At 47.8% G+C, this 25,911-nt stretch overlaps 1 protein-coding gene across 4 annotated transcripts in view; it reads right to left on the reverse strand.

Moving 5' to 3' along the window:
• Nucleotides 1–3,292: 3,292 nt before the first annotated feature.
• Mapkap1 (MAPK associated protein 1) overlaps nucleotides 3,293–25,911 on the reverse strand; it is a 207,119-nt gene continuing 184,500 nt past the window's right edge. For 3 of the 4 annotated variants that reach the window (XM_036185132.1, XM_036185133.1, XM_036185130.1), the window contains 2 exons: nucleotides 8,371–8,468; nucleotides 3,293–4,757 (listed from right to left, as the gene is read on the reverse strand). In XM_036185132.1, the coding sequence (XP_036041025.1) occupies nucleotides 4,632–4,757; nucleotides 8,371–8,468 (224 nt within the window). In that variant the 3' untranslated portion in view covers nucleotides 3,293–4,631. The remainder of the gene's footprint in view (nucleotides 4,758–8,370; nucleotides 8,469–25,911) is intronic. The other variant, XM_036185134.1, reaches the window with a different exon arrangement.

A 25,911-nucleotide genomic window follows, 5' to 3' on the forward strand; every position in this document is an offset into this window, starting at 1 on the left:
CATGCTAGAGGCCATCACCACCTCCTGGTCACCTCGATGAGGCTGGGTGGGCAGCTGCTGTGGTGTTCAGGAGAGGGCACAGCTGGCAGTGCCCTGGCCCCAGGAGAGAGCCGGCTGGCAGAGGGTGTTAGGCGGAAATGGCCACTCACGGCCTCTGCACCTTGGGGAGGTTACTCATTGGCAGTTAAAAATCTATTGTGACTTGTCAGAAAAATGAATAAATGGGTGCATTAACTTTTCATTCCAGACCTCAGTCTGTGTTTGTCTAATCAGGAGGTGAGCGGTGGCTACTGCAATGGGAGCTTTCCTGCTGGCAGAGGAGTTTAACTGCACACTGAACAGGCTGGAGCCACTTGAAACATAATCCCATTGCGCTGAGAACTGCTTTGGTGACTCCCTAGTGGTCTTCGCATCTAGTGGAGGAGTCTGATGGAAACAAATATTCACGCGTTAGCCCTCCAGCCCCACAATCCCTGCCTTCTGGCCCTCATCAGTGGGCTGGAGAAGGTGTGGGGGTGCAGAGACATGAGGAGGACATAAGCTGGCTTGTTTTTGTCAGTTTGCTGTAGACTAGAGTCGCCTGGGAAGAAGAACCTTCTACCAAAGCTCTACCCTCATCCCACTGGGCTGTAGACAAGCCTGCAGGCATTTTTTGATTGATGATGGATATGGAAGGGACCAGCCCACTGCCATCCCTGGGCAGGTGGTCCTGGGTGCTGTAAGAAAGCAGGCTGAGCAAGCCAGTGACCAGCACTCCTCCATGGCCTCTGCTTCAGTTCCTACCAATGGGGTTCCTGCTCTGGCTTCTCTCATGATGGACTGTGACATGATGGACTGTGACATGATGGACTGTGACACGGAACTGTAAGCTGAACAAACCCTTGCGTCAAGTTGCTTTTGGTCACAATGTTTACTACAGCAACAGAAAGCAAAGGTGGATTGGACCCCAAGTGGCTTTCCTTTCTCCATCTGTAAAGTGGGGGAGAGCTTGGCCTGGGGTGGCCAAGATTCCTGAAATAGAAATGAGTCTATAGACTCTGAAATGCAGGCAGGGGTGGACACTGGTTGAGATCTTCAAGACAGGGTTGGCAAGATGGCTCAGTGGGTAAAGGCTCTTTCTGGCAAGCTTGATGACCTGAATTTGATCTCAGGACTCACATGGTTGAAGGAGAGAACCAACTCCTACAGTTGCCCTCTGATCTCCACATGTATGTGCCTGCCACCCAGAAAATAAAACAAAACAATGTAATAAAAATATTTTCAAGTTGGGTGGTGGTGGTGCACACCTTTAATCCCAGCACATGGGAGGCAGAGGCAGGAGGATCTCTTTGAGTTTGAGGCCAGCCTGGTCTACAGAGTGAGTTCCAGGACAGCCAGAGATATATAGAAAAATCTTGTCCCAAAAAACAACAAAAATTTTTTTTTTCAAAAATTTCCAAGGATAGTTACTGTACCCTGTGTGGGATGTGGCTCTCGTGAATGACATGATTTTGGGGGTATCTGGATGGGTGGTCTAAAAATGTTTCCCTCTTATTTATGTGTACAGTGTTTTGTCTACATGGATGTCTTTGCACCACACGTGTGCCTGATGCCCATGGAGGCCAGAAGAGGGCACAAGATACCCTGGAACTGGAGATACAGACACTTGTGAGTTCTCATGTGGGTGCTGGGAATTGAACTCAGGTCTTCTGGAAGAGCAGCCAGTGCTCTTAACTGTTGAGCCATCCTTCCAGTCCCTTACATGGATGAGTGTTAACCTGAATAGTCACATACTTGTTTCAGTGTACCAGAGAGCACACAGTGCTCACTAAATCCTGACTGCATGGCTCTGCTTGTTTAGAATGGCTTTGAAGGCGAAAGGCTGCTAGTCTGAATTAAAAGAAAATGTTCAGTTGTAGGCAAGGTGCTCCTGGAGTGGCCAGGGAAGGGTGACGCCGGAGAAGCACACTTGTGACTGTCCATCCTTGGTGGACATCCTGCCTAGGCTCCCTGGAGTGTGTCATCTTGTGAGCCCAGGTGGAAGAATGTCCTTTCCCAGACCTGGCCGCTGTGACAGCCCGAGGAAGCTGGACCCATGACTGATTACACAGCTTTGACAGACACTCAAGTTTGGGTGCAGTCTGTTAGCACAGGAGCCCGGCCCATTCTTATTTATTTATATTAAAATTATTCATTTATTTTACATACCAACCAATTTTCCCTCCCCTCTCCCCCCACTTCCTATCTATCCCCCCATTCACTCCTCCTCTATTCAGAAAGGGGCAGGACCAAGCTCTTCTCCCTGCATCATGGCCGCGTGAGGCATCCCAGTATGGGAAATAGGTTCCAAAAAGCCAGCTCATGAGCCAGAGACAGGTTCTGATCCCACTGCTAGGGACCCCCACAAACAGACCAAGTTACACAACTGTCACCCACATGCAGAGGGCCTAGGTCGGTCCCATGCAGGCTCCCTAGCTTGAGTCTGTGAGCTCCCAGGAGCTCCGGTCAGCTGTCTCTGTGGGTTCCCCTGTCATGATCTTGACCTCCTCTTTTTAAAAGATTTATTTTAAATTATGTGTAGATAGATCTGCATGTGAGTAGATCTGAGGAGATAGGGAGTCCCTAAAAGCAGCGGGGAGGGATATGGCCAGCGGGGCTACCTCCCAACTTTGACTCCATGAAGACAGAGACATGTAGGTCGGCTGCCAGCTCAGAGCTGGGAAAGGGACACAATAGAGCACAGCCACATATTGCTGGGTGTGAACCATGCCCTGAGCCAGAGGACTTCTGGCCACAGCAGCCAGCAGGTGACAGGGAGTTAGGATGACCAAATTGGTCAATAGAGAAAGCACGGGCCCGTCAGCACTGTAGCCAGAGGTGCTGGCAGAGGCTCAGGACCAGCTATACAGGAGTGAACTGCCTTGAGATGGGGCTGGGCCAGACTCCCCCGTCAGGGCCAGGGAAGCATCTTCAAGACTAGAAAACGTCAATGACTGGCAGGCTGGCTCACAGTGACCCCGAGGAGTTAAGATCCCTTCCCTGATCACAGCTCACCTAATGCAGCACCTGCACTGTGACGTCAGATGACTCAAGCCCCAGAGACCCTAGCCAGCTGAGGACCACTTACCACCAGTTGTGGAGAGCAGAGCCCACAATCCCAGCGTCCCTGGAGTAAAGGGAAGACCAGATGTGGCTTTTGTACAGTTTAACATGGCTGGGAGATTGCCTGCCAGTGTGTATCACCCCAGAAGACCCACTGTGGCATCTCCATCTCAGCATTGCAGACTCAAGGCTTTAGGAATTCAAAGCAATATACAAGAGGGTATTTATTACTTTTATTTTAGTATTTTAATATTGAATACGTGACAAGATTTAATGACCAAATTAGTCATTTACATTTCAAAGATATCTAAATATAAAATTGCTAAAAATTCAAATACACAGCAAGCTACAAATAATATTTCTTTTTGGGGGAGATAGGAATGGAAGACATTAGAAAAGGGTGCCCCTGTTGTCTGAACAGATCAGAATGAGAGAGACATTCATTCAGATGACCCCTTTGCAAGGAAACACACTTGACTCTGAGATGCTTAAACACAATGATTTAAAAAATGTTTTAAACATAGGTGCTTGAGACATTGGCCCATGGCGCTGGCCCAGGACAGTATGAGAAGATGCTGTCACAGGAGGGACCACGGTGAGGTCTGCAGAGGCATCTGGTGTAGTCAGAGGTGTGGTGTCAGGGTGCTGGGTACCTTGCCTTTTCTGCTCAGGGCTTTGGGTGCAAGGACATGGGCTCCCCTCCACCCCCACCCCGACACAACTCTCAGCAGGCACCGGGAAGAAGGTAGGGCAGGCTTCAGAGCCAGCAAAGCAGACTCTTCTGGGCTCAGGCTGACCATCTGACACTTGTTTTGAGGAAATGAGAGACCACTCTGGCTAGAAGCTCAGTACCTGGAGACACACTGTCTGTCACACTATCTACCCTGCCAGCACCTGTCTCTCAGGTCACAGGCACTGGCACATTGAGAAGGCCTTTGAAGGGGAAGGTCCTTGTTCCTAACTTCTAGAAGATGCTATTCTCAAAGCAAATGAACTCGTTTAAACAAATGGCATAGTTAACTACTGGCTAAGCCCTAAACATTGCTTCTGAGAACTCCGACCACAGCTTTTGCAATTTGCCTGTTCAATACAGGAACAGATTTTAAAGAAGATAATATAGTCAATCCTCTGCCCCCCAAAAATGCTCCATCAATACCAACCATGATAAAGAGTACACCTGTTTATTAAAAGAAAAAAAAAAAAGAAATGTACATTTTTGTTCTTTGTCTGCTTTAAGAAATGTGATCAAGTTGCAAGGAGATATCTGGCATGGCTATATACATCCTTGGTGGCACTGCCAGGCGGCAAACAGGGCGGCGCTCCTCCAGGAGGTGGTCTGGCTCCTGGGCATTGCTACTGAAAGCCATTGCCAGGTTTCAGTCCAATGGCAATGTCCCCGGACTCCAGAGTAGGGCACCCCCTACCTCTCCACCTCCTCCCAGAGCCCAGCAGCCCTATGCCTGGGAGCTCAGGCACTGCAGGATGTAGGTGGACTCTGGGCACCTGGCCTGCAAACAAGCTGGGCTGTGGCAACAGCCTGAAGGCCGGTGTCATTGCTGCCCTGACTTCTTCTCCTTCTGGAAGCTGAAGCTTGTACGTCTGTTCAGTTTTCTTTGTTTCTGAGCAAAATAGTCAGCCCGGGCAGTGCTTGCTCGTGACTCCAGGATGTAGTTGACCTAGAGAGCAAGAGGACATGGCTGTCACTTGGCAGCACTGGCTGTTCACCCAGGCCAGAGCGTGGGGTGGAAGGGACCTGCTTTGGGCTGGTGACCCTGGACTGGCTGCTTCTGCTGCTGCAGCCTGGCAGGCCAGCATGAGGCCCTTGCTTTACAGTGGACAGGAGCCAGTGCAGGCTGCTCAGTCACTTGGTGTGGGCTGCCTCTCAGAACGCCCCCTCCTCCCATCTTTGTCCAGCCAGCTCTACAGCCCTGGTTGTCACATGATATCCCCCCAACCCCACCCTCCACTTCTGAAAAATGTGACGTCACAACAAAACTCCCCTTCAGCCTCCTGACAGCCTGGCATGGGACTCCCTCAATGTCCACTGCACCCCACCAGTCAGAGCCAGTAAGAAAAGCAAGGCTGAGAGGCTGCAGAGGGCTGAGGTTTGGAGTGTGTGTTTTCTCAGGGCCACCTGTGCCCCTTCAGACGTGGTTTCCTTCATGGCTCTCTGTCTTCTGCCTGGGCTTTCTGTGAAAACATAAAGTGTGTCACTCTCATACTTCTCAAAGTCCTGGCTCGAAAGCCGAATCTTGGGCTGGAGAAGGCAGCTGAAGGCTCTGGAGGAGGGCAGCTGCACAGGCTGAGTCTCTAACAATGTCCCTCCAAACTTTTCGTGCTAGTCATCAACAGTGGGAAGCACAGGCTAGCGCACGGGTACAGAAGGCCTGCCTCACTCGGCCACAGCCTTGCCAAGTTACCAGCTGAGAGCCATAAATCAGGATGTAGGCTGGGGAGCGTGATCTGGGACAGTGTGCACAAGGTGTGGGGATGGCGGGAGGCATTCTCTACTTGGTAAATGCCATCTCTGGCTTATACCGTTTGCACTCAGTGGACCCAGTGTTTGCAGTGTATTTTTGGCACATTTAATTTGACAAAAGCATTTTAAAATGGTCCTTAACAAGCCAACTATTTCCTAAATTTATTATCTTCAGTACTTTGTGATAATCACATAGATAATTTTAATGCAAGATTAATGTAATAATCAAAAGATAAAAACGCCCTTTGGTCTGCCATTAGCTGGTTAATATGCTGTGGCTTAAAACGGGCCCGATTTTATGCACTATGGAGTGGTTTACTTTCGATGCACTTTACAGCTTAAGGCATAAAAATATAGGGAGTTTTCATGGTCAATAAAGCCACAGCCCCCATCACTCGATCACAGAAGAACCCGGTGTGAAGAGTCCAATGGTTCCTCAGAGATTCATCTTGAGGCTGGCAGAATGAAGGACTGGGCACTGGGTGGCTCCAGCCTATCAGGATTAGTAGAGGGCAGCCCTGAGCAGAAGGGCCTCCAGTGAGGCTCTGCCCACGCTCTGAGACTCTAGGCCTCCATCTACTCATCTACTAAATGGGGACAAGGATGTCTACACTGTGAGGAAAGTTGGGAGGGTGAGATAAGATATGGCACATGAGACACCCTAGATGTAGCTGCTATTCAGCCTCTACTGAGGGTTTCTTCATCGTCCTACAGAAAGACTGTAATGGCCACACTGGCATTAGCCTTTGGCTCTTAATTTTGGTCTAAACTCTCATTTAAACACTTGACATGTTCTGGAGTCTGAGATGAACCCTAAAGAGTCCCTGATTTCACATTCCTGTCAATTCCAGAGCTGGCCAGGGCCTTGGTAGCTGAGCTCAGGCACAAAGCTCATACATCCCTGGATATGAACATGAAGGGAATGTCAGAAAAGCTGGAGTTTAACCCTCTGAGAGAGCGGGGCCGGAGGAGTGAAAATCAGCCTTCAGGACCATGGTCATTAGTTGTGAGCCAGTCAGGTTCTGGGATGAAGCCCTCTGAGGTGCACGATGATGTGATATCTCTACAAACATCCTGAGACACACACAGGGGAGGAGGCAGGCCTGGAGGTGGAGGTGGGTGGCTTTGCAGAGAGGCGTCTGCACTGAGGGAGCATTCTGTCCTGTAAAGTGATTTCTCTGTACTTGATCTTCCAGTCTCATACTGAAGTCATAAACCTGTGTTTCTGTCATCAATCTGCTGCTGTGCAAATTATTCTGATGTCAAACACAGGATTATAATTTCACTAGAACCCTTCTCAAGACTTGAATATTTTAATGCTTGCTATAAAAATAAGTCCAGGCCTTGATGAAGTGGGGGACTGCGATATTTTTTTTACCCACTTTCCAAACACCTGGCACAAGCTCCTTGGACAGTCTTGTGATGGCCTGCCAAGTAACCCTTGGCTTGCTGGGAGTCTGCTGAGTGGGCGCTATCCTCACCCTGGTCCCCTGGGGGCTCTGGTCAGCATGGCCTGTGACCTTCTCCATCTGCCCAGGACACCGTGTCTTGTCCTCAACTGCCCTCCCAGAAGCTTTATCCTTTGCATTTCTCAGGTGGCTGTGAGGTCTTTGAACTGCAGTGTTCATGTCAAGCCAGGGCATTTTAGGGACTGGCAGCACACACTTCAGAACTGGCCACATCTACTGTTAATTTCTGGCTCTGCCCATGTACCAGAGTCACCACCGTCCTAGCAAAGCCCCCTGTCCTCTGGGGATTTAGTTCATGCAGGCAATGGGAACACCTTCCTGGGCCCACCTCAGACTTGCCGATATTCATTGGGAACTCTGAAAGGGAGCTCAGGTCCTGTCACTGCCACCTGACTGCTTCTCTCATGAGAGAAAGATCCAGAGGGGCCATGAATCTCATCTGGTTTACTTTACACTTGAGCAGTCCCTTGCAGGTGGGGGCGATGGAGATACCTTGATGGCCACCTCACAAGTAGGGAAACGAAGCCAGAGGTATAAGGTGACTAGTCAGGGTCACTGAGCACAGGGAGGGGAACCCATCTTCCTTCTCACCCCTCAGCTCGGTTTCTTCTTCTTGTTAAACTGTGTAGGATTTACCCGGGGAAAGGAGTGCTGGTTTGGAGGCATTCTGGTTGGCTTGTGCCACAGAGATCAGTAGCCTAGGTGACACAGGGTGCTTCAGAGAAGGGGGCCAGGCCCCAGGTCCTGCCCTAGAGCTCCTGAATCAACAAGACCCATGACATGGATGTAGCCTCTTGGCAATCGAGCTTGCTGCCTGGCCCCTTCCCAGGCTGCTGTGAATCTGCCTTTTTACCCAGGGCAATGTCAGCCAGCCTCCCTTTACAGACCCACATAGCGTCTCTGTGACTGACAGTATTGCATTGTAATTTCTACTTTGGTCTGTCTCCCCTGATGAGACAGAGCTCTCTAGGGACAGAGTAACCATTGCTGAGACAGTTGGAGCTTGGCAAAGGGAAGGTACCTGGTGAGTTGAGTGAGCTAAGCTTCCTACCAGGCTAGCCCCAGTTGGCATGCTCTGAACAGGTTGGGAAAATCACCTTCAGTGATTCAAAACTATTGTCTCCTCAGCTGGCTCCGGAGCCTCAAGGGCTCCTGACAGTGGCTGGGGAAAGGAAGTGGTGCACAGAAGAGAAAAAGCCTAGAGGAAGAGCCATGCCGTGGGGGGCTGGAAGGAAGCTGGAGAGTCTTGGTTTGGCTAAGGCTGGTGCGTCCCTGGCCTGGGACTAGCCCAGGTAGAACCCCACCTTCCCACCCCTGGGTCAAAGGCCACACTGGACTCACCTTGAGCACGATTTCACTGACTGTGGCTGCATCAGACTCGAAGTAGAGGTGCTTATAGTCATGACTGCTTAAATACGTGAGCTTAAATACTGCGTGACCTAGAGAGAGGGGAGGGTCCTGGTGAGTCACCATGGAAGGTGGGGTACCCCGTGTGTCCTCCCTGGTCCAGACATGAGCAAGAGCACGTGGAGGTTGGACGGCAATGTTCTCTAGGATGGCTGGCTTTATCACCACAGAATGGATCTAAGTCAGACAATGAAGACTCAAAGTCCAGGCCCCTCTGCACAACGCTGAGAAGTGCACCTCAGGAGGGCCTTCCTAACAGTACTGCTTTTATAGGGCCAGTGCCAAAGCACGGGTATCTTGACAGCAGAAGGCCCATTCACCCCAAGTGAATTACTCAACAAGCCAAGTGACTGCTTAAAGTGAATAAGCTAACAGGAATGAGCAGCAGCAGCAGCAGCAGCAGCAGGCCCTGCATGGACACTGCTCCTAAAGGCCATGGAAGGATGGGGTGGAATGCTGTTCTGTAGACAACAGCATAGTCAGCCTCACAGTGCCATCCACCTGGATTTACATTCTTCCCACTCCCTTCCAACCAACCCCTTTAGTTAATGACCTCACTTCTTGGCTGTTGCTCGGTCCAGCCTCATGCCACCCCATGCCCAGCCTATGCTGTTTGGGCTCTTCCCTGCCCCAAGACATCCTTCACCATGACCTGCATAGGAGAGTTCTGGTGCCTCCTGGATGCTCCTCCTGTGTGGCCGCCCTACTGTAAGTGGTTGTCAGAGCTGTTTCTTGTTTTGCCTGCCTGTAGCTGTCTATAATCCTGTCTGAACTTGATGGCACACACATGCCAGATAGGTCTTCAATTCTAAATGGAGCCAGAGATGCCAGTAAGTGTGACCTTCAGAAGGGCAGGCTAAAAGGAGACTCTTTGGGGTTCCTGGCCTCAGCCCTAGAGGAGACTTCCCAGTTGGTCTACACATGGCTGGCCTTCGGACCTACGAGACCCAGGGCCTTTCCAGGCAGCTCTTCCTTCCTTCTTCTCCAGTTGTCTTGATGCTGGTTTCCAACAATGCCAGCCAAAGGCGCACTGGAAGACATGGTCCGGCTCACAGGATCTGCCAGCCCAAGAACTCTGGGCACGTGACACAGAGGCCTGCAGGCTCCAGCCCCAGGCTTGTCCTCTCAGCTTCCCCAGGCCACACACACCTACTAGGCCTCCTCATCCACTGTCCTTGTAATTGAAGCAGTGGCTGGCCACGTTATTAATTAATAACATGCCACCCACATTACTGTAATTCCTCTCCTTCCCGGAGAAGTCTTCTGGGGACTTTATTTACAGTAGCTAATTTTTCAGATCTCCAAAAATAAACTGATATACGCTGTAAATTTGTGGCCAGAAAAGTTGAGCTGCTGGTATTTTATGCTGGAAACATCATTACAAGATACTAATTGGGACTATAAATCCTATATTGAAAAAAATAGCTAATAATTTCCTTAAAAAAAAAAAAAACCCTTCACTTTCAGTTACTTGACACATTAGGCTTGATTTGAAATTGTGGCTCTAAATGTAAGAATTCCTGACTGGGAAATGAATCACCCCATTAATGTCTACATTACTTGTGTTTGATAGGGAAGTGGACTCTCGCTCGGTCCCCCTCCTTCAGTGCTAGTCTTGGTGACGTCACCCTGTGGAAGAACAACGCAGAGACATCTGTTGGCCATGCTGTGACTGAGCGGAGCTATCTACGAAGGACATAGGACCGTGAAGGACAGACAGAGACGCTCCCCTAGGAGGCCTTACTGTGGACACCTGGCCATGACACAGACATCATGGCCTGGGGCTAGAATGGACCAGAAGGTCTTAGGGAGGCCTGCAGGCCTGAAGCTTCGGGGCTCACCTGCTACTCTGATAGTGATCCACGCACTGTCTACACCACCTGCTTCCGCCTGTCACTGACAAACCCTCAGGATGTGGGTGGCATGCTTGAGGAGCCGAGACATTATTAAACATGTCCTGTAGTTTCAGCAGAGTCAAATCTACACAGGACGTGTGAATAAAGTGCAGTGTGCACAGGCCTGAGAGTCGGGGAGAGAAGCCTTGACACTGGGGACTGCAGCACCACGGGGCTTGTCAACTGTGGGGTCATCGGGGGAGCCTGGGGTTTGTCTGCACAGGAGCTGGGTGTAAAAACAAGTCATTTTAGCCAGATCTCAATGGCCAGAGGTCTTAACCCCTGCACCACGACACCTCTTTTTGTTGTTTTTGGAATATGTGTTTCCCTTGCCTGTTCCCAGTTCTCACTCCAGTGTCCGGTGGGGGGGGGGGGGCAGGTGGGAATGATGAAGGGCCCACTCTCCTGGGCTTGACTGCTTGCCCTTGGCAGTGGAAGCAGTCACTCCACTGAGGGGAACAGGGAGGGCCCTGACACAGTGCTGTGTCCTCTTAAGCAACCCGAGACTTGAGCTAACCAACTGTAACTGAGCTGAGGATGGTGGGTAGCCACAGCAAGCAGCCATGGGCCAGAGCCTGGGGTCCAAGCACAGGCCAAGGACAGTGGTCAGATTTTCACCCTTACTGAAATGTAGGACAAAGGGTGATTTGCCTCCAAGAGGTTTGGTCTGGGGGTCCTTCACTCCAATCTCCAGGCTTTGCTGTTCCAGATTCTGCTAGAGGATCAGTAAGGCAAGGGACAGGGAAATGAGTGTGATCACGTGTGACATTGTTAGGAGGGTCCTAACTACAGAGGATGCCATGGAGATATAGAGGTGAGGGGCCTTGTCTGGTATGGGGAAGGGACCTCAGGGCAGTTTTTATGGATGACAAAGGATGCTGGGTAAGGAAGGTACACGGTGCTGGAAAACTGGCTCTGAAGGGGGTCAGAGCAGGCCAAGTTCACAGTGGGCAGACCAGAGGGACTGGCAAGGCCCGATGTGACAGCTGATGGGGCCACTAGTGGGACTGAAACAGGGGAGCAGCATACACAGGAAATTGTATTTGGGGTGCTTCCCTAGGGTTCCCAGAGTTTAGTGGCCAGGTGGCTGTACATGTGGCACTGAGCTGGAGAGGGCAGAATGGATGCTGACTTAAGAGAAGGCCATGGTGGGCAGGCTTGGACATCAGAGTCAACAGAATTCACACTTGGCAGTGCCATCTAGTTCCAATCTGTGTATCTTAAGTGTGACACACTGACTGACACAAATCTGTCAATAAAACATACATAAATGATTTGTGCTACATGGTAAACTTTCACAGTAGGAAGGACTCACTGATATCAGAGCTGGGACTGAGAAATCTGCTCTTGCATCCTTTGTTGCCATAGCAACTCAATGCCTACCCTGAGCAAGGGAGGAGATGGCACCAAATGAGAATGGCAGCCTTAGGGACCAGGTAGACAGGTCACCCTTGGAAATTCAAAGAAAACCACCAGTTTTCATAGAAAGGGGTAAGCCACAGCTGCATGCTGTCTCTGTAAAAATACCAGCTGAGGAAAAACTACTCATGGAAATCTAGCATTCAAGTCAGTCTGAAGCATTAAACTCCACTTGGAAATGAGGCAAGACAGAGGCCTGAGATGCTGCAGAAGGCAGGCACCCCAGAGTCAGACCTGGAGCCCAAAGTTAGATGTAGGCTGCAGTCCCAGCTGCCTGTGGTCTCAGCACATTATCACAGAGACATGATTCTAGCTTGCAACCTCCTTCCAAATGGAGGAAGGGCTCAGTGAGGGTGACTCTAATAGCTGACGGAACTGCTGTCCAGGTAACACACTTTTGAAGGCTTTGTTTTTAATTGGGCCTTTTTCTGAGCCAACTTGCCTTTACACACTATAGGAATAACATGCAGTGTAATGGGGTAAATGTGGCCTCTAGGCGCTGCTCACATGCCTGGGGGAGCTACTGAGACTATACATTTGCTTCTGAATACTGAAATGGGAACCTGTGTATGTAAACATGTCTCTACATGCACAGTTTTAAAGTGAACCAGAGAAGATGGACCAGAGCAGTTAGAGGGTGATCACAGCACCGCTACCAGGAGCAGAGACGCTGAGCCTTCTGTTGTAACGTGTCTTCTGTTTCTAGTCTCACTAAAGCAAGGCTGCTGCTGTCTCAGGATGGGACAGCCACTTAGACCCTGCTATGTAGGGAAGTACTCCTGGAGTGGGAGGGGTCTCTGCTGACACACCTGTCAGACCAACAGGATGACACTTGATATCAGCTCACAGCCACCTCTGCCTAAAACTCCTGGTGCCACACTTGCCGAGAACACCAAAATGAGCTGGGATCTCTTTCATTTCTTTTCAATTACAGAAATTATAAAAATACCAAAATTGCTCAAAATTCAGAAGACAAAGGTAAAACCTCCATATTTTACCTCTTAACTCCAGCAATACAGCACAATATTAGCCACGGGGGCTTTTCTAGCCATCTTTATGGTTTCACATGATTTACTGAAATCTGAGTTGTTTTGTTTTGTTTTGTTCGAGACAGAGTTTCTCTGTGTAGCCCTGGATGGCCTAGAACTCACTGTAGACCAGGCTGGCCTGGAACTCACTGTAAACCAGGCTGGCCTGGAACTCACAGAGTTCAGACTGCCTCTGCCTCCTGAGTGCTGGTATTACAGGCGTGGGCCACCACCGCCCATCTAGTTTTGTTTTTTTAACTTAACACTTTGTTACAACCCATCTCTGCTATACTAGTCTCTGTAACTTCTCTTTCAATGGCTGCATATCACCCCAACCAGTGATAAGAACCACGCTTCACTCTGTGGCTCTGCTGGCACCTTGGCCACTTAGGAAACAGCAGTACCATAGAGGAGGCTGTTGGGTTCTCAATCTCTTTACGGCAGAACAGACAGAAACACTCTGCTTCTGGGCTAGACCTTCTCTAACCCCTCTTGTCTAGAAGGGCATGGAGAACCACACTGGATCTCTTGGGGAAATGGACAGTAGCACACTTTCTGTTAGGCACAGCACTCACTGCCTCTATTTATTTTGTTTTGAGACAAGAGTTTCAAGTAACCTAGGCTAGCCTCAAACTTGCTATGTAGTTGAAGCTAGCCATGAGCTCCTGATCCTTCCTGCCTCTATGTTCTGAGTGTTGAGATTAAAGTGTCCAAGAAAATGCTTGGTTTCTGGCTTTACCTTTCTCTAGCTCTGGCTGTTCTTTGGTCTCAGCTTGAGTGAGAGAGGAACCAGGGCACGGTGACCTCTGCCCTCTGACCCATGGGTTGCGTTGGACCTACTCAGCTTCTGCATGGATCCTGTGGGGACTCTCACTCACACTTGACGACGGAGCAGGGTTGTCTGCCTCAAACCCTTCTCCAGGTATTAGGGATTCCCAGGGGTTGAGTTGTGGTCTTCACACCTCATGCATCTCCCTTTAAAGGCAGAGAGCCAAGTCACCGTATCTGCTGGACACGTGGGGAAGGGTCACTTCTGGCTGGGAAGAGGGGTAGCTATGCATACTGAAGAGCACTGGCCATGGAAGTTATGATATTGGCAGACTGAACTCATGATCAGTCAGAATTGCAAGTCCAGAAACTGATGCCCATTTCCAGTTTCACTTGTATTTAAAAAGAAGTGTTAAAGCCAGGTGGTGGCGGCGCACGCCTTTAATCCCAGCACTCAGGAGGCAGAGCTGTGAGTTTGAGGCCAGCCTGGGCTACAGAGTGAGATCCAAGACAGGCACCAAAACTACACAGAGAAACCCTGTCTCGAAACAAACAAACACAAAACAAAAAATAAAAAAAAAAATAAAAAGAAGTATTAACTTTTCCACTCTGACAGCAGAATAAACTGTGTACTGGCCACATTTGAAGGCATGGCTTTGATGGTCTTATACTTTAGGTTTGGGTCCAATACAAACAGCTGTGCAACCAACACAATGGATTCTGAGGTGTCCGGGCCCATCTGTTAAGTCCTCATGCCTAGAGAAGTTAAAGTCAGCTCATCATGCAATATTTAATCTGGATAATAAATTATGACCCTAGAAAGAAAAGACAAAATAATACACAAATGCTCCACCCTTCCTTCAAGTGAAAGCTCTTCTGGTATAGCAGGAGGTTTCGTGCACACCAGGCCTAGGACTCATCCCTGGCCAGTTCTTACATGTCCAGGCCTTGCTGGCTTGTGGACACATCCTCACCCAGATCTTGACTATGTCCTTCCTCACTGATCCTGTCTTCTCTAGGTCCAATCATCTACCTGGGCTGGTGGCCCATCCCCATAATCCTAGCACTCAGGAAGCAAGGCAGGAGGACTATGTTTGAGGCCAGCATGGGCTACAGAGCAAGGCTATGCCTCAAATCCGTCCAAACACCACCAGCACCACCACTAGATCTGGATACGTCACCCCTGCTTCAGTGCTCCCCATACTTTGTTTTCTAGCTGCCATCCTTCAACTCTAAGCATTTAAAGATGTTTTTCAAGACCTTACATCCTAATTCTCAAACTTTTTGGTCTTAGGATCCCTTTATAATACTAAACATTACAGAGGAACCTAAAGTTTTAGCTTATATGGATTATAGCTATTAATTTTTATTATGCTAGAAGCTAAAACTGAGAAATTTAAAACAAATTTATTCATTAAAAATATAATTAAGTGCCCTGTGGTGGTGCACACGCCTTTAATCCCAGCACTCGGGAGGCAGAGGCAGGCGGATCTCTGTGAGTTCGAGGCCAGCCGGGTCTACAGAGTGAGATCCAGGAAAGGTGCAAAGCTACACAGAGAAGCCCTGTCTCGAAAAACAAAAACAAAAATATATAAATATGCTCACAAGCTAACATAAATATTTTAAAATTGAAAAACCTTTATATCACCCCAAAAGTTTAGTAAGCAGGTTTTAGAAACATTATTTTACCTTTACTATATTAGGCTACATTAGGTCACTGCCATTTGAGTATATAATGTGCTTCACATTGAACCAAGGCCTCATGAATGCTAGGAGAACACTCTACAGTGTGCTTAACCTACAGTCCAAGAAGCATAGCTCACTCATGTTCACACCAACCCTGGTAAGACTGTGTGTGTGTGTGTGTGTATGTGTGTGTGTGTGTGTGTGTGTGTGTGTGTGTGTGTGTGTGTGTTTAGCTTAGTTGTAATACAGAACATAAACTCTCATTAGTTAAGTTTTCTGAACTGTTATATTAAAATCCACTGGTTAGAAGCCAGATGTGGTGGTGTATACCTCTAACCAGCCAGGGCTACATAGTAAGACCCTGCCTGTATCAAACCAGCCAATCAATGAACCAACCAAAACAACAACAAAATCCCTCTTGGATGGTCTTACATGTTGAATAAATTTTCCTTCTTGTCTTAAAAAATAACAAAAAAACCCAAAGCAAAAACAACAACAACAAACAAACCAACTCAAAAAACATGATCAGTCTTTAAAGCTGGATAAAGAGTGATGGGCTCATTATGGGATCTGCACAGACACTTTGCTTTTGCCGACTGCCCCATTGCCCACCTGCTCCTGCTAGCCTCCGCTCCCCCATGGCCCTCCTTCTGCCTTCATGTCACATCAACACATCCTCATTTCTCACCGACTCCTCCTCCCTTAAGAGGCCATCACCTCCTAAGGCTCCCTTTTTAGTCTCATGACCTACAGCCACATCCTTACATACATATATACACGTATAAAAAATAAATCTAGAATTTGCAAATGAGAGAAAAACATATGGAATGCCTGTCTGTATGAATCTGGCTTATTTTGCTTAATCTAATAATTACTATTGCCATCTCTTTTCATAAATGTCACAATTCCATTCTTTACAGCTATACAAAAATCCCATTGTGTATATTCTCCATTTTCCATATGGGTCCCTCTGCAATGGGCATCCTGGCTGATGTGCACAGTGCAGCAGTAAGCATGGGTGTGCAGGCTCCTCCCTTTGGGGATGCTGATATAGAGTCCTCTGGGTGTGTGTCCACCTTGCCTGGGTTTGTAGCATCATACAGCAGCTTGGAAAACACTCCCAATACTGAAGCCCGTCCTTATGCAGTATTACAGAAGTCATGTTTTAGCACCACTGGACTGCATTAGAAAAGTCTAGAAGCAATGAGAAGCCAAGTTGTCAGAAACAGACACAAGTTTTCAAAGGTGGTAATTTTGATCTGAGGCAGTCTGGCTCTCATGACTGGGATACAGCACAGCCACTTCTTTCTGCTAAACTAGTAGGTTCACTTGGCTTTTAAGAAAATGGCTGCCAAGGGCTCAAGTTTTCAGAATCAGTTTGTCAGTTGCTTTCAAGTAAAAATGGCTAGTTCAGCTAGCAACTCAAACAGCTGGACAAGTGCTTTTCCTTGGGGCAAGTACTCCACTCTCAGGCACAAACCCATGGACTTCAGGAAACGAGCTAAGAATCATGGTTGGGGTCTGTAGTTCAACAGTGGAGCAAATGCTTGGAGAGCACAGGCTCAGCTCAACAATCAAGCAGTGTTTGAACTTTTTTTTTTTTTTTTTTTTTATAAGCTTCTAGAGCTATACAGAAACAAGAAACACATTCAGTCTCTGGAAATTTCCTTCCTTGAGGGCCCTGACTCGGTGACAAACCAGAGTTTACATGACTTCTGTGGGAGGTTAAATGCTAACACCAAACCTCTCTGGTATAGACTTTGGTAACTATTGTGCAAAATACTCCTAACTATTTAAGCATTAAAAGCCCATATTATGCACTTTTCCTCCAGTGTGTGTGTGTGTGTGTGTGTGTGTGTGTGTGTGTGTGTGTGTGTATGCAGCATGCACACCTGTCCATGCTTGATGTGGAGGCCAGAGGACACTGTTTCCTCAACTGTTTTTGTTATATATAATTTTGCTATGTTCAAGTTAAAAACCTTTCTTTTTAATTAGACAAAAAAGGGGAAATGCTGTGGAACAATCTTTCTACACTGCAAATATGTATTGCTCTCATTGTTAATAAAAAGCTGACTGGCCAGTGGCTAGGCAAGATTTTTGGGGCAGAGAGTATGCTGGGAAGAAGGAAGGTAGAGTCACAGGAGTCTCGAGCCAGACCCAGAGGAAGCAGGATGTGTACAAAATGAGGTAACTAGCCATGAGTCACATGGTAGAACTTAGATAAGAAATAAGGGTTAATTTAAGATGTAAGAGCTAGTTAGTAACAAGCCTAAGCTATTGGCTGAACATTTATAATTAACATTAAGCTTCTTTGTGGTTATTTGGAAGCAGCTGCTGAAACACAGAAAAATCCCGACTACAAATGGCCCTCAACTCCTGCTTGTTCAATCTCTGCCCTTGAAAAATGGTCTCTCAATGAATCTGGAGCTAGACTAGTCAGCAAGTCCCACAGATCCTCCTGTCTCTGCCTCCCACAGTTCTGGTACAGGTACACATGCAGTCATATAGTTTTTAATGCTGGGCATTTGAACTTAAGGTCATTTTGCTTGCACAGCAAACATTCTTACACACTAAGCCATTCCCCTCACCCAGAAATTACTATTTTTACCATGTTCATATGTAGAAGTATTGAATACCATGATTTTCTCCAGACTACACAGGCTCTGTGCTTATTATCTCTCCTTAGACCCCACCCCTCCCTTGGTCTTTTGAGACAGGGGCTCGTGTAGCTCAGCCTAGCCTCCTATTCACGATGTAGTCAAAGGTAGCACCGATTTCCCGTTCCTCCTGTCTCTACCTTCCCAGTGCAGGCACTGGGCTTCCTCCACCTACAGATCCAACTTTACTCTGGGACCCACTCTTGGCAGCTGTCCCTCCCCCAAGCTTTACTATTTAACTGGTAACTCTCTCTTCTACTCTATTCCTGCACTTAACAAGCTCTAGAGGAAAATCCAGAAAACCAAGCATGGTTGAAATTTGTTACAAAATAATTCTCTAGCCCATTGGTTTTCAACCTTCCTAAAGCTAGGCCCCTTAAAGTTATTTTTGCTACTACTTCATAACCATAATTTTGTTATTGCTTTGGATTGTAATGAAAATATTCTGGAGATTAGAGGTTTGCCAAAGGGTTGCGACCTCCAGGTTGAGAACCACTGCTCTAGACTGCATTTGGCTAGGGCTAGATTTCCATGGGAAGGCACGGCCGCCTCAACGGCAAAGGGAGGACCCCCCCTTTGTTGGCACTCCTGTGCAGCCCCGGCCACTCACTTCCAGAATGGAGCGTTTGTCCGCCAGTCTGCCGTCACAAGATGAAGTCCAGCAGACCCAGGGCTCTCCAGAGAGCTGCTGCAAGTCAGGTGACACATGGGAGTTCCAGGGACTGCCTGATGCAGGAAAGGGTCTCTTTGTCTTTTTACTTTCATCTTTTGAGACAAACTTTTTCTATAAAGAGCCAGAGAGCAGATATTCCAGGCTTTGTGGCAAAATAAAAAATATAGATATACCAGAACACAAAAAAATGTTTCACCTTCTTTGCACAAAATTCAACATATAGTAATGGAATACATTTGGCCGACTTTCGAGGGGATATAGCAAGAAAGGATGACGAGATAATTTACTGAACAACCATTTAAGTTAGTGTTCCCCCTCATTAACTCAAACCATCACCCGAAGAACCGTGTTCATCTCAGGCTGCTGGAGAAAGGTGCCAACCATGGCGGCAGCTCGAGGGCTTCTCTGTGGAGCACTGGGTTCTACCTGGAGTCTTCCCTCCCCTTCTACACTCCTTTGCTGTGGTTTGGTGGTGACAAACTCTCTCACTTTCTTTTTTTGTTTGTTTGTTTTTTTTTTTTTTTTGAGACAGGGTTTCTCTGTGTAGCTTTGGAGCCTGTCCTGGGACTCGCTCTGTACACTAGGCTGGCCTGGAACTCACAGAGATCCACCTGCCTCTGCCTCCCGAGTGCTGGGATTAAAGGTGTGTGCCGCCACCGCCCGGCTCTCTTTTACTTTCTGACTGTCTGGAATGTCATTATTTTACCTTCATCTAAGGGCCACTTGGGAAAATTCAGGCTTTGGACAGATATTACTTCAGTTGTTAGAGCTGCCCCTTTATTATCTTCTGGCCAGCATTGCTTCTGACAGGAAGTCGGCCATCACTCCTATCACGGCTCTGCGATGAGCACAGCTGCTTTCTTCGGCTGCTTTTCAGATTTTTCTCTTTATCACTGGGTCTTAGCAATTTAATTATGATGTGACTTGATGTGGTTTTCTTTGTATTTACCTTGGTTATCCATTGCAGGGCTTCCAAGATTGGTGGTTTGATATTTTAGATCAAACTCTGAGAGGTTTTGTTTCCTGAGACCACAGCTACAGCGCTGTGGGAGAGTGTGACGGAGCTGCCGGCCTCCGCTCTCATGGCTGGCTTCAGTGTGAATCCTTTACTGCTGTCTGGCAGCTCACTCACTGTGGTAGGTAGACTCTGTCTGAGCAGGCCCGATGATCCCGATTCTCACAGCTTGATGTAACCCTTGCTGTTTATGGCTTGCTTCTAATAACTGATACTACAGAGATACTATAGGGATGTCATTCTGAGTTAGGTCCTCAGAGACCAGGGCTCCTCACCAACATTCTCTTTGATGGAGTCCACTGTCATCTACTGAGGTTCTCTATTGTGATGGCCATGTGACACAGATCTGAAAGCATTTCCCAAGAACTGAATTCTGCCAGAGACCACTCAGTGAACTTGGAAGCAGATTCTATGACACCTTTCCCTGCCTTCTCCTTCCTTCCCCCTCTCCCTATTTTGGACAGGACCTTACAATATAGCCCAGGATGGCCTCCAAGTTGACTTCCTGATTGCTGAGATTACAGGCATACAATACCACACTGGCTGACACACCTAGACTGTAGCCTTAAAGAGGCTCTGAGCCAGAGCACCAAGCAAAGCCATGCTGGACTCCTCTGCCCACCAACCTATATAATAACTGTAACTGTTGCTTTCAGTCAGTAAAATTTGATTTGCTATATGGTAATAGGCAACCTACATGCTAATGCTTTCTTCTCTTCCTCATTTCTTCCATTAGTGAATGTTTCAATTGAAGAATGATTTCTCAGCTCTAGAATTTTCATTTGGTTCTTTCCCCTAGTCTACATTTCTTCTACTTTGGGAGGGTAGATTATTTTCATTTTAAGTTTTTGAACGTATTTTTAAAAATAATCATCTTATTTTAAATTATGAGCATGTATATCTGTGTTTGGGTATGTGCCCATGAGTGCAGGTGTCTGTGGATGTCAGAGGCATCAGAGCTCTTGAGGATGGAGTTCCAGGGTGTTGTGCACTTCCTGACATGGGCACTAGGAAGTGAACTCAGGTCCTCTGCAAGAGCAGTATAAGCTCTTAACTGCTGAGCCATCTCTCCAGTCCCTTTGAACATATTTTTAATAGCTGTTTTGAAACATACCTGTCTGCTAATTCAGCCATACCTGCCATTTCTGGCTCTATTTTTAATTTATTAAGTTTTTTTTTGGAGACAGGGGTTTCCTGGAACATGCTTTGTAGACCAGGATAGCCTGAAATTCACAGTGTTTGTCTTCTGTGACAGAGACTTCTTACGTAGCCCAGACTGACCCAAAACTTGCTATCCTTCTGCCACAGCCTCCTGCGTGCTGGCATTACAGGTGTACATCACCACGCCAGGCTCTGTAGGTCTGAAATGGCTGGACTTCTAACTGAATTCTGGATCTTGTGAATGAAGTTCCACGGTGGGTATCCATGCCATGCTGCCTTGGTCTTTGTAAGTCAGTTTGGTTCTCTCCAGGCTGCTTTCCTTTGTACTTCCACTGAGCTGGGGCTTAAGCCCTGATGGTGTCTTCCTCACTGTGCTACTGCGGTGAGGAGACACATGACCCCAGAAACTCTTATCAAAGGAAACATTTGACTGGGGCTGGCTTACAGTGTCGTCATGGCGTGATGCATGGTGGTGCAGACAGACATGGTGATGGAGAGGTACCTGACAGTTCTACGTCCTGATCTGCAGGTAGCAGGAAGAGGAGAGCTGGGTCTGGCTGGCACATCAGAAACCTCAAGGCCACTCCCAGTGACACACACCTCCTCCAACAAGGCCACTCCTCTGAGTCCTTCTCAAATGGTGCTACTCCTGGATGACTGAGCATTCAAATATACGAGCCTACGAGGGCCAGTCTTATGCAAATCAACAGCATGGGAAAGTGCTCTACCACTGAACTCTGTTCCCAAATTCAAGATTCCTTTTCAAGCTTTATTTGGGAGGGAAGAAGTAGTCTCTCTAGGGCAAGTGGAGCCCATTCCCAAGTCCTGGCCTCTCCAGAGTCATCACTGAACATCGTGGATGTGCCACCACATGCACTGGCAGGTGATAGCCCAGACAGAAAGAGCTTTTCCCAGGGTGGCACCCTTCCATCCTTCTGCAAGTGCTAGCTGTGGTGGACCCCTAGCTCTTGTCTCAGCCCATAGGTGACACCAAAACTATGCAGAGAAACTCTGTCTTGAAACCCTCCTCCCCTTAAAAAAAAAAAAAAAGAATGCCGAGGAAGGAAAACTGCCTTGAGTTCAAGGCCTGTCTGAGCTACAAAGTGAGTTCTAGGCCAGCTTGGACCCTAGAGCAAGTGGTGGCACATGCCTTTGATCCCAGTGTTCTGGAAGCAGAGGCAGAGGCAGCGGATCTCTGTGAGTCTGAGGCTAGCCTGGGTTCCATGGGGGACCAGAAGGCAGACAGATTCCCGACAGGTAGACTGATGGGGTGCTGGTGGTGGGGTGGTAATAGTGGTGGCACATGACTAGGTAATAAGGATGCTGAATTTCTAAGATAGCAGGCTTCTTCCTCACTCTCCTGACCTGAGACACAAGCCCTTGCTCTGCCAGTAGGCCTCCTGCTGATAGACTGGCTCAAAGTTCAAGGCTAGATATGATTAGGACATGTTTACTCACCAGGTGTGGGCCGATCAGCCATCCTGTCTTTCTTCAAACCGACCAACTCTAAATTAGGGGAGGAAGCTCCTCCAAAGACTTAAAACAACATAGCCCTCAAGGAGAGGGCCAGCTTCAGCTTTTCAGATCTCTTCTGCATGCCTCGATGTGTATGTGTCTCCTCACTCCTAAGAAAAGCCGTTCTTTATTAGCTGATCCTGTCTGCTATGAGTCTCTCTGCCTTTGAATTCTTTAACAGGCAGGGAAAACAAATCTGATCAAGACCCCTAGACAGTAGCATACATGTAGAACTCCCCAGGCCAGCCAAGGCTGCGCAATGAGACCCTCTCTCAAAAATAACAAACAACAAACAAACCACAACATAATAAGACAAAGCCCCCAAACAAAAACGCCCCCTGCTACCAACCCTAAAACAGATGCACTCCACCTGGGGGCCTGGCAGAAGCAGAAGGAACGGCCTGCCCAGCCCTTCTGTTCCACAGGACCAGTCTACAGTCTTCCCTTTCTCACTGTTGCTTCTTGTGTTAATAACCAAGCAAAGAGGTTTGAGGAGAACAGTAATAAAAGTCTAGGAAATGCAAATGCATGCAAATTTTCTACTCTACCTTGATAACTGATTTGTTATGATGGGCCCATAAAACCCAAGCAACTATTCAGTGAAAACTTAGACTCAGGACAACACGCCCACTCCTCTACAATATCAGCATACCAGCTAATGCAGTGCATTCTTTACTTCTGACTGGTATAGTGCAGGTGGAGGCTGTTAGAGCCAGTCAGTCTCACACAACACAGACATTCACACTGCCCTGTAAGCCCTCACTGCAGTCACTGGTGTCTTCTCACCAACCAACTTGGCTCTTAGGACAACCTCATATGTAGCTCCTAACTTCACCAGAGCTGACCCTCCGCAGGCCAGGCAGTACGGAGGTGAACATGTGGCTCCACTTAACTATACACCCAGGTTAAACAGCAGTGGTTGTTTTAGAATCCTTGTTACCATAACCTTTAAAGTTTCCCATGTATCCAAGTCCCTTTGCAGAAGATGCACAATTGCTCCTGGCTGATTCTGAAGCCATGAGCTGTGACTACAGGGGAGCCAGGGGCTTTTGGGCAGTGGAGGTGGGGGCATAAGTGGCACAGTCAGGTGTCAGCCCACAGCAGAGGGCAGTGGATGGTAGACATCCTGGAAAGCTGAGCTATCAGGGGCCTGGCCAATGCTCACCAGCCCCCATGAATGTAATGATGGCTCTTCAAGAGCAGTTACAGCTTAAGGTTACAGGTTATTACAGCCATCAGAGAGCCTAAGGCCTGGACCTGGCCTCTGCCCACATGAAACCCCATGCCCACAGTTTTCCTCCACCTTTATCTTGAGCCACACTGGGTCTTTCCCTTCCACATCCTTGGAGAAATTGAGGCAGTCCCCTGGTTTCTTAAACCCATGTCCCCGGATTCCCTGGTTTGGGAAAGCGATGATAAATAAATCCGAGCACACTCAGCAGCACTTTGCAGGCGCTTGCCTCCTTCACTGAACGTGCACCTCATCAATCACACTATTGTCTGCTTGAAAGGCGAGCCTTGTAAATGTCATATCCACTCAGGCCCAAGGAGAGGCGCATCCAAATGCAGCAAGGAGTTTTAATTGGATAGTGTAATTAAACTAAAAAACCCCAGCAGACTCCCTTGACAGGCTAGATGAAGACCCCTTTTAATAGGGCTCAGGAACATATCTGTTAAAAGGAGAGGCATCCTGCCTCTGATCGTGCTCCAGAGCACTCCAATAACTGGAGCATTTACTTCGGGAGAGTCCACGGCTCTGCCACCAGGCAGTACTCACCGTATTTGATATGGAACTTAGGAAGTGAGTCCTCATCAGACAGAAAAAAGCCTAACACTGCCGGACTCTAATGTGTGAGACCAGATCTGGGAGTCAACAGAGCCTGAAGGTAGGCTGTAGGCTGCCAGGGCATAAACACAGGTGCCTGCCATATGGCAGCATAGCCATGGACACCACCACCCACCTCACCTGCACTCCTCTTGTGCACATTCTCAGGGGCACGTAAAAATCACAAACATCCCAGGTATGTGCTTCTTCAGAAGCTGAACTAGGGTGCCTGTCATGTTGAGGAAGTGTGGATGTGTGTGGTCTCTGCTGGAGCTGCCCCACCAAACAGGAGAAAGAGAGTGGGTGGTACCTGGGCTGGGGTGTGCCAAGTGACTTTAGGAAACAAATCCTGACCCTTCTGCCACCTTTCCTGCTGCCTTTTATTGGAGAGGGGCAGGGGATGCCATGCAATCAGACATGAAATCTCACATAGAGAGTCAGTGAGGACACATGGAAAGGGATGTCTTACAGGTAGTCCACACCAATCCCTTTCACACAGAATGCCAGTGTCTCAGAAGATCAAAGAGCTCCATCCTGGGTCTGCAGCACGCCTCTGAACTAGGGCTCTGGTGGGTACAGAGGTGCAATTGCAGAGCTCCCCCTAGAGCTTTCTAAAGCCAGCCAACTGTTCTCCTTTATTTACACAGATCTCAAAGTCTGCTGCCCTGGGTGCTCAGGTGGATTGCTCTGTTTTAAGGATGGAGATGACTGCTCAACAACGGCTTTCGCTCCTCATGAAGTCAGCTTGGAGCTCTGTCTGCAAACCTTTGAACAGCCCTAATACTGGTTTTTCTCTCTAGTTGATAAACCCATGAAGAGCATGTAAGTGAACACATACAATCTGTGAAAACTGGATACTGAATAAACCATCAAATGCTTTTAGGTTTAAATGAAAACTACATAAAAGCATTTCAACCATCAATTTGGCTATCACCTCTAGCCAGTATGAATTCTGCTGGAAAAGCTATTTTCGTGCAGATGTAGAATTCAATGGGAAAGACTGACTCGTGTACCAACATCAATCAAAATGTCGACTTCCCTGGCAGCTCTCAACAGTAAGGCAGGTTCAAAGGTCACAGGATAAAGAAAAAGCCAAGCTCTGGTTCAGCTCTAATATCTCCTCGGCAGAAGTCTTGCAAAAGTACCCCCTTCTGCATTAGCCTGGCTTTCATTAATCTTCTTGCCATCTTCTTTAACTAGTCATGCAGAACCGTTCGATAGCAAGGCGTATAATGGGGAAGGCCCTGTGCCTATTACCGCGTTAAGTTCTCTTAAGCCCAGTGCAACAATAGAATGGGAGGCAGAGGAGAGCTGGACGCAGGGTGAGGTTCGGGCAATTCAATCACAGCCTGGCTTACCTATGTACTCTGACCCACAAGACACAAGGGGCCTTTGTGTCTAACTGGCTTGGCCATTAAGGCCGCTCAAGATCACAACAAAGCTAATCTTTTCCATTTAAGCTAAATCAATGTGGACAAATCATTATTCAGTAGCTTTAATTTAATTAGTAAATTAAATACACTACTTTACAGATCTTGTCAAGTACTTATGAAAAGAAAGATTCATGTAAATGAGAGGTCACCAATAAGTCCAGCTGGCTCAGCTCCTGGTCTTAGCTGAATCCTGTCTCTAGTACCCAGGGATACTACTTACTAGAGTTGTGGACAGAGCTCCTAAGCCCAGAGAGTTCCTAGATTTGGTCCAAACAGTTTTGGACAAAAAAGCAAAGCAAAGCAAAGCAAAGCAGAACACCTCCCACCAATATAACCACAGCATCGGCAGAATCAGATTTTCTTTAAATTATACTATTGCAAGAAACGTAATCAGGTTACC

The sequence above is a fragment of the Onychomys torridus genome, chromosome 4, assembly GCF_903995425.1.
Source record: "Onychomys torridus chromosome 4, mOncTor1.1, whole genome shotgun sequence".
Lineage (NCBI taxonomy): Eukaryota > Metazoa > Chordata > Mammalia > Rodentia > Cricetidae > Onychomys > Onychomys torridus.